General features: G+C 38.1%; 1 protein-coding gene across 2 annotated transcripts in view; it reads left to right on the top strand.

The window, feature by feature from the left end:
- Positions 1–7: 7 nt before the first annotated feature.
- The window catches only part of grm1b (glutamate receptor, metabotropic 1b), a 61,505-nt gene continuing 52,082 nt past the window's right edge, over positions 8–9,430 (top strand). The window contains exons 1-2 of one of the 2 annotated variants that reach the window (XM_087288393.1): positions 8–1,533; positions 4,938–5,734. In XM_087288393.1, the coding sequence (XP_087144519.1) occupies positions 5,035–5,734 (700 nt within the window). In that variant the 5' untranslated portion in view covers positions 8–1,533; positions 4,938–5,034. 2 annotated transcript variants of the gene reach the window in all.

The raw sequence follows: 9,430 nt of genomic DNA, 5'->3' as shown, positions 1-9,430 counted from the left end.
TGGATAAAAAAATTCCCCTATATAAATTGTATAATGATTGTAACGTTTCTTAACCCTGTTAAAACTGACACATGAGCAAATAGTCAGAATATTCACTTTTTTTTCACTGAAATGTTTGTTAATCCTTTTATTAAGACCCATTTTTATACCTTATACATATTTTATTGTAAATTTATTATGTATCATATTGATAAACAAGTTTTTTTTCTCCTCAAAACTATTTTAATTTTAGTAACACAAAAGTTTGCCCATAACATTGATAAAACAGAACATTTCAGGCAGTTTGTCTCTGTTTATTTTTTACACTAAACATTTTACGGTCTTTTTATTGCACTTTGTGAGAGGTTTAATAGCCGTTTCAGTCAATTGATTATAAGCATTTAGGACTTCTATATCGATCTTTTTGTTTTGACAAATGTAGCATAAAAGCAATTAGGCACGTCAAGGTGCTATAATCATTTAGTGAGGAAAATGAAATTAAGAAGAAATTTGAAGTGGGATAAGATAAATTCTTTGTGACTTAACATGCTTAGTGTAATCATAAATGACTTGAAGAACTTGATTCTGCATACCCCTCAGTAAGTTTGCAGTTGCGCCCCTGCGTGCGTGTGCGTGCATGTGTGTGAATCCAGTGTAGTTCGTTCATATCATCAGCAGAGGTCTCTGTCACACCTTTATATAAATGAATTCGATCTGGGACACCATCACTCATTATTTGATAGTTATAAGTGTGTGTATTGATGCAGGGGTGTATTTATGTTCATCTATTTAGAAATCATGAATACATTTAAACACAAACACATCAGAAGAAATATATTCAGTACATTAAGTTCTGCTCCTTGTTTCTAAATCTCCTTGTAATCTGATAGCACATGTGTCTCACACTCTTTCATGTCAGTTGTTGTGATGCATTTGTGTGTTTTTGTGTGTATTCCTTTCTCAGATGTTTTAATGGGTCAGTTGGAGGGGAAATCTAGATATTCTTAAAGAGATAGTTCACCCAAAAATTAGCATTCTGCCATCTTTACTCGTTCTCCACCTATTTTAGTTTCTTATGTAGAAGACAAAAGAAGATATTTTGATAAATGATGGTTGCAGTCACCCTTTTACTTCCATATCATTATCATTATTATTTATTTTACTATTAAAGTCAATAAGTGCATGCATTCTTCAAAGTATCTTTTGTGTTTAACAGAAGAGAGAAACGGTTTAAAACCACATGAGGGAGAATAAATAACAAGGTGTGTTTTTGTGTGTGTGTGTTGACTTTCCCCTTTAAATTCTGTTAAAACAAAACATTCAAAATTAAATTAAAACATTTCAAGAAAAATAAATACAATGTCCTTTTTCTTGGCTAAATCTCTGTCTAATATTCATAATTCATTTTGTATCTGGTGTGTGCGAGTCTCTTCTAGACTCTGTGATGGTAAAGGAGGAGTTTCCTGCGCTCATGCTGGAGGATGAGAACAGGAGGTTCAGTCTGTGCTCCAGCAGCTCAGGAGAGAGATGTGACCACACGCGCTGTGATTTCAGGTGAGAATCAGCTCAATGCAGGACACGCACATCAGCCACATCACTATACACTACTGTACTGATAGGAATTGCTGCATGATGACTGATTTAGCAGCTCTTCTGTAGAACATCTGACATATTAGTATCTATTTTGCCGCTTGTTCAAACGACTTATGTAAAATGAGCTTGAGTTTTCTTTTGGGGACAACTTAATTGTTTTATGTTTAATTTGATAAGTTTACTTAGTTTATGTTTGAACAACCTGAATGAATTGTGTTGAACCCTGCGTTTTTTTGTATGTGTATATGCTGGATTCCACACAATCGATTTGTGTAGGGACAACGTGAAGGAATTAGGTTAGCTTATTAGATTTCACATATTTAAGTGGATTGAACATAAAACAGTTAACTTGTCCCACCAAAAACTTAAGAATTGTTTAGTTTCAGCTTATTTATCTGTGAGTGTGAGTTGTTCTTCATTCAATTAAGTACATACTTAAATGTTTTACAAGCTGTTATAATGAATTAAAGCGCACATGCTGCATGTGTACACTGTAAAACAAGCACTGGTTGCCTTAAATTTTAAGCTGAATCATATTAACAGTCCTTTGAAATTTTATTATATTAAACTGACTTAAAAAAGCTTGCATAACTTTTAAAATTAATGACATGAAAGGGCAGCACGGTGACTCAGTTGTTAACACTGTTGCCTCACAGCAAGAAGGTCGCTGGTTCGAGTCAAATCTTCAAGTCTGCATTTCTATGTTGAGTTTGTTTGTTCTCCCCGTGTTGGCGTGGGTTGATGTGGGCAAAGACATCCCCTATAGGGGAATTGTCTAAACAAAATTGACGTAGTGTATGTGTGTTTGGGAATGAGTGTGTATGGGTGTTTCCCAGTACTGGGTTGCAGCTGGAAGGGCATCCACTGCGTAAAACATATGCTGGATAATCATTCCGCTATGGTGACCTTTGGCAAAGAGACTAATCTGATGGAAAATGAATGAATGAATGAATGAAAATGAGTTAAAACAAAAGCTTTTCGTTTCACGTTCAATCCACTTAAATTTGTAAAAACTATTAAGTTAACTTTATCGATTTGTGTTAGGACAACATGAAGGAATAGAGCAGAACCCAATGTTTTTTTTTTTTACAGTAGTTAACCTGCAGTTATACAATAAAGAGCTTATTTTTCATACAAAAGGACTTTTTTCCCCATCACGTTTTTTAGTATGTCTTTGATTAAATGATTTTGGCTGATCTGAGAGATGCTGCTTCATTGTGTTGAATGCAATTTAGTGACTAATAAAAGAGCAATACACACTGTAACAGATGCTGGATTCCACACAATCCATTTGTGTTAGGACGACATGAAGGAATTAAGTTAACCTATTAGTTTTTCTACAAATTTAAGTGGATTGAACATAAAACAGGGGCGACATGGTGGCTTAGTGGTTAGCACTGTCACCTCACAGCAAGAAGGTCACTGGTTCAAGCCTCAGCTGGGTCAGTTGGCATTTCTTTGTGGAGTTTGCATGTTCTCCCTGCGTTCGTGTGGGTTTCCTCTGGGTTCTCCAGTTTCCAGTCCAAACACATGCACTATAGGTGAATTGGATGAACTGAATTGTCTGTATGTGTGTGGATGAGTGTGTATGGATGTTTCCCTGCACTGGGTTGCAGCTGGAAGGGCATTTGCTGCATAAAACATATGCAGTATAAGTTGGTGGTTCATTCTGCTGTGGTGACCCCTGATGAGTAAGGGACTAAGCTGAAGTTGTGTTTATCTGTAGCCATTCCTACACTCATAACAATATATCATTGGATAAACTTAATTTAATTGAGGGCAGGATTTCCATCCAATGAATTTGTTAAGCACCAGCTAAAAAACTATATACACTATTATACACAATTGAGTTGGTCCAACACAATTTTATTAAATAAACATTTTGTATTTTTATTTAACTTAAATTCAAAGGCCTGATCATATCATTTACGTCTATTGTGTGTCGTAAATTTCGAAGTCTCTTCGTTTTATTTGAAGCTATCCTAAACGTATTAAAAGAGCCATTTTTAAACATATTTTATGAGTTACATATAGTCAAAGCTAAAATTATTCACCCATATATTGACCTTATTCTAAAATGCGGAAGTGGGCTTGTTTTCGCGACTGTCTTAGAACTTCCGATTCAGTCGCCTATGGGAGAAAGACTAGGAATGATAAACGGCAGTAAATGGTCAAACTACAAACAACTACAAACTCTGCAAATGTTTGCATGACTATACAGACCAAGTAGAATAATATAATAAGAAAATATCAAATTGCAACATCAAGCAGCGTGACGAGCAGTTTTTAATGTCAAAAAATGAATGGAAGTGAATGTGACCGGAAGTCGCGAGACAAAAACATTCAAATGGCAGCGCCCGCTCGTCGGCGGAGAATAAGGTGATTATTCACCAAAATATATTTTTAAAATAATAACTTAAATAATAAAACTTTAACTTTAAATATGTTTTTCTTCAGAAAGTCTTATTTGTTTTATTTCAGCTAGAATAAAAGCACTTTTAATAATAAAAATATAATAATAAAAAACATTTTAAGGTCAAAATTATTAGCCCCCTTAAGCAATATTTTTTCAGATGTCTACAGAACAAACCATCATTCAAGAGTTCCCACTTAGATATGCATGGCATTTATAGCAGGTTTGGCATGCTGTCCCGGTAGAGAACCCTGAGCACGGAGATATTTGAGCACAGGGCTCCTGCCCGGTCGATAAGCATATCAAGAGATCTGAGATCTGAGAACTCCCCCTTTAGAAAAGGGGAAAAAAGGAGGAGATGGGGTGGAAGCGGGGGATTCTTCGAAAACAAAGATAGCTGTAGGAAGGAAATGATCCATTTATAGTAAACTAGGATCACTCTGATTGGATTATTACTGATTGCAGATGAGCGGCCAGTCGCGCTTAATCATATCACATGCTCCTCTCGCAATGAGTTTATGAAACTTCACTTGTACAGTGACTTGTCTAATTACTCTAACTAGCCTAACCTAATTAACCTAGTTAAGCCTTTAAATGTCACTTAAAACTGAATACTAGTATCTTAAAAAATATCTAGTAAATATTTTTAGAAATGTGTGGAAAAAATCTGCTCTCCTTTAATGATAATAATAATAATTCCTTACATTTGTATAGCGCTTTTCTGGGCACTCAAAGCGCTTTACACATTGGGGGGAATCTCCTCATCCACCACCAGTGTGCAGCATCCACCTGGATGATGCGACGGCAGCCATTTTGAGCCAGACCGCACAACACACACCAGCTGATTGGTGGAGAAACATTAGTAGGGGGGAAAATAACTAATAATCCAACTGTATATTCTGAAGCATAATATAATATCCTCTAATACTCTCTCATCTTCATCATTTTACAGGGAATGTCTGCTGTTAGGATGATCATGGCCGGACTTGAGCGCAACAAACATTCGTCTCTCCTACAATCAAGATGGAGCTGATTTGACATCTGACACCATGAGGATGCTGATTTTAAGAATGAATTTCTTCATTGTTTTCTTGCTGTTCTGCACGCGTCTCCACTTGTCCACCGAGAGGTCGGCGGTTTCCAGAGCGGCGTCTCGCTCGGTGGCCAGGATGGATGGAGATATCATCATCGGCGCTCTGTTTTCCGTCCATCACCAGCCGTCGGCGGAAAAGGTGGCAGAACGAAAGTGTGGCGAGATCAGAGAACAATACGGCATCCAGAGAGTGGAAGCCATGTTTTACACACTGGATAGAATAAACTCTGATCCATACCTCCTTCCCAACATCACTCTGGGATGTGAGATCCGGGACTCCTGCTGGCACTCCTCTGTGGCTTTAGAGCAGAGTATTGAGTTCATCAGAGATTCTCTCATCTCTATTCGGGATGAAAGAGAAGGACCAAAGTGGTGCGTTGAGGGAAATCCTTCTGCTCAGCCGCCGGCCACTAAGAAACCCATCGCTGGTGTGATCGGACCGGGATCCAGTTCTGTGGCCATTCAGGTTCAGAATCTGCTGCAGCTGTTTAACATCCCTCAGATCGCATACTCAGCTACTAGCATTGATCTGAGCGATAAAACACTGTATAAGTACTTCCTCAGGGTCGTGCCCTCTGACACTCTTCAGGCCAGAGCTCTGCTGGACATCGTGAAACGCTACAACTGGACGTATGTGTCTGCGGTTCACACAGAGGGTGAGTTAGCATGGCAGACTTTGAAGCATTTTATATTTGTCTTTTTTTTTTTTGTCTTTTTCAGGTGTTTATTGTCACAAAAAAAAAAAAAAAAAAAAACGTGAAGCCAACTACCTCTGGGTGAAGAAAAATAATAAACAAAAAGTACACACTAACTAAACCCAAACGAAACTTACTACACCTAATAAAATAACAGAAATAAAAATACAAAATCTACTCCTACCTCCCTGACTAAGAATAAAAACAGGTGAAAATATTTACAAAAAGAAAAGTGTGGCGTCCACCCCTACTGCCTACTATAATGGATATAAAACACAAAGTCAAAACGTATACAACAGCACGGGAAACACAATCAACGATAACAACAAAAATAATTTTATACACCAATTCAAAACAACACGCCAACAAAACTCGCTTTCCCGCCCTACGCCCGTTGTTCTCTTTTTAAAGGATGCCCTGGGTAACCTCCTCCAATCCCAGGGCACGTTGCCTGCATAGCTAGGGTGGGGCCTGCAGGTGGAAAGAGAGGGGGAGAGAGAGAGAGACAGACACACACACACGCAGACAAACACACCTACTAATGCAATAATACACTCTCAGAAGTAAAGGTGCAAAAGCTGTCACTGGGGTGGTACCTATTGTTAAGGTACATTTTTGTTTGTAGTACCTTTAGTGTACACTATTGTACCTTTAAAGTACTATGAGGTACATATTTGTACTTTTTTTTTTTTAGGTATTAACGGCCCAATCCCAATTTTACCCCTTAGCCCTTCCCCTTATCCCTCGTTTTGTGCATTCATGTTAAGAGTAGTGGTGTCTCAACTCTCTTTAGCCTGAAGGCTTAGGGAGAAGGGCTAGATAGCCCTTGAAATGGAATTTTTCCTTAACTAAACTACAAACCAAAGCATACAAAAATTTACTGGAATACAACAGCAACACGGCTGTGGCTGCAAGAGTCAGAAGATTCACAAATGTAAGTGTTTTTGGCAACAAACAAAAAAAACATTTTAATACACTCATAACGACGTTCGTGTTTTACAGTCATGCTTAAATAAACAATAAAAAATCATTCATTCATTTTCCTTCACTTAGTCCCTTATTTATCAAGGGTTGCCACAGAGGAATGAACTACCCACTATTCTGGTATATGTTTTACGCAGCGGATGCTAGGGGTGTAACGATTTATCGTTGTACGATTTATTGCGATGCAAAAATGTCACAATATGCATCGTGGCGTTATGACGATTTGATTACGAAATGACGACTGTTTTCTCTTATTAGTTGAGCTGTTTGCACGTGAGCTACGTTCCACCTGCTGTCGCACGTGAGTTCAGATTGCAGCAGCAGTAATGTTAGCAGACCAAGATGAGTGGAGCTCAAAATCAGACGTCTGGCAACATTTCGGTTGTCCAGTCATTGCTTTAGACTCGTCCGCTTTTTGACACGCATACTGGGACAAACATTGCCTAAGTTTTAGTCTTCACAGTGATTTACATACTTTGCACAGCGACATGGATACCTTCTAATGTTGTTGAAAGAGTCACATACTGTATTTATGAGGTACAATTCACCCTAAAATATCATTCTGTCTTCATATAATGATGTATTGGCGGCCGCAAAATCACACATGACGTGAGCTGACCGTGAGCTGTTACTACAGAGGGCGGACTATGATAGACGCGCGTGTCTGCTTCAGTGAACAGAACCTGCAGGTTGTGACTAACAGGTAATAAAGTAGTAAACAACATTCAGTTTGTGGAACAGAGTGATCATTCAGGAGCCGCGTGGGAAGTATGAACAGCAGTGGAAATGAAAACGAAAGCGTGCACATTATTTAAACAATCATATCGCATTTTACAGTTATGATTACGACGAGCATGAACTCTTTTGAGTACAGAGGTACACAAAAATGCACGTCAACATGATACACTTGATAGCGCCGACATCAGCGACGGCGAAGAAATAGTAAACCTGCCTAAACTGCTGAAAAGAGCCACGACTGTCCTGTGTAATAAAAAGACGGCCACCCTGTCACTCATCATGCCCAACATGAAGACAGCCATCCATAAAAACCTCTCAGACAGACACACATCAGTTCAGGATTATTTTAAAGAACTGCTGATTACCTGGAAATGTAGAAATTATTATTATTATTTTTTTGCACACACAAAAAAAGCAAGTGACCAAGCAAAGCCTTAAGCTCTTACTGTTAAATTCAATTGAATTGAATCATTTCAATAATATTTTATAAGAAGTTTTTAAATTGTTTTATTTTCCAGAGACAGGCCTGTTTATATTATTTTCTTAAAGAAGATTCAGTTTAACAAGTTGAAACAAAAGAAATGCATAAAAAATTGTTTACTTGGTAATTAAATTTTTTAAAAATAAAATTTGCATTTCAGTTTAATTTTCAATTTTTATTCCAAATATCGTGATACATATCGAATCGTGAACATTATATTGTGATACACATTGTATTGTGAGCTGAGTGTATCGTTACACCCCTAGCGGATGCCCTTCCACCTGCAACCCAGTACTAGAAAACATCCATACACTTTTACATTCTCACACACTCATACACTACGAGCAATTTAGTTAATCAATTCCCCTATAGCGCATATGTTTGGACTGTGGGGGAAACCAGAGCACCCGGAGGAAACCCACACCAACACGGAATATTCCACACAGAAATGCCAACTTGCCAAGCCTGGACTCGAATCAGTGACCTTCTTGCTGTGAGGCGATCTTGCTACCCACTGCGCCACCGTGACGTCCTAAATTAAGTTCATCCAATGAGATATTTTATGAGTGTCAGACGACACTGCTAACCCCTGAGCCACCGTGCCACCATTTTGTTAACTATAATCCATAATAATATCTCCAAGAGGAAGAGGTAAAGAAATAGAATTGGGATCGGGCCAACATGTACCGTTATGGACCTGTTAGGACCAATAAAGTATGTTTTGAAAAGGTATGGTGTATGGAGTATGGAAAGCAAAGCTATTCTTACTTTTAGTTTTTGTCTTGTTTTAGTCTAAGGCCCAATCCCAATTCTACCTCTTAGCCCTTTCCTTTCCCCCTTGTTTTGCACATTCACGTGAATAGGTAGGGGTGTCCCAATTCTCTTTAGCTTGAAAGCGTAAAGGGGCTATTTACCAATTCAAACTGAGATTTTCGCGATCTATAATCCATAATTATAACTCCTGTACAGCAGTCCCACAACATTCTGACACTCGAATACCCTGTCAGAAAAGTCCAGTGGCTGGGAATGAGCTTTTTATAGTGTCTGCTATAATGTTAATGTTGTTTTCTTGTGTTTTCTAATGTTGTTGCTTATTGCCACATTATATCGTTATGATAACATGATATCGTTGCCTTGAGTGGTTTCCTGAAGATAAATACCAAAAAATAATGCAACTGGAAAAACTACAGCAGTCGCCATCGTTGATCTCATATGAGTTCGGGACAGCATATGATGACTTGTGCAGGTGCTGTAGTGCTGTCCCATTTCTTAGGGGTAAATTTAAAAGCCCTTCCTCTTCACACTCTGTTTCAAGGGCCAAGGGGAAAGAGGGAAAAATAGAATTGCGATCGGGCCAACATGTACCTTTAACAACTTGTTAGGAACAATAAGGTATCTTTTAAAAAGGTACCGCCCCAGTGACAGATTTTGTACCTTTATTTCTGAGAGTATAT

The sequence above is a fragment of the Danio rerio genome, chromosome 17 (assembly GCF_052040795.2).
Source record: "Danio rerio strain M-AB ecotype USA chromosome 17, GRCz13ab, whole genome shotgun sequence".
In the NCBI taxonomy this organism is placed as follows: domain Eukaryota; kingdom Metazoa; phylum Chordata; class Actinopteri; order Cypriniformes; family Danionidae; genus Danio; species Danio rerio.
The sequence above is the reverse complement of the archived record's forward strand: the minus strand, read 5'-3'. Positions and strand labels throughout refer to the sequence as shown.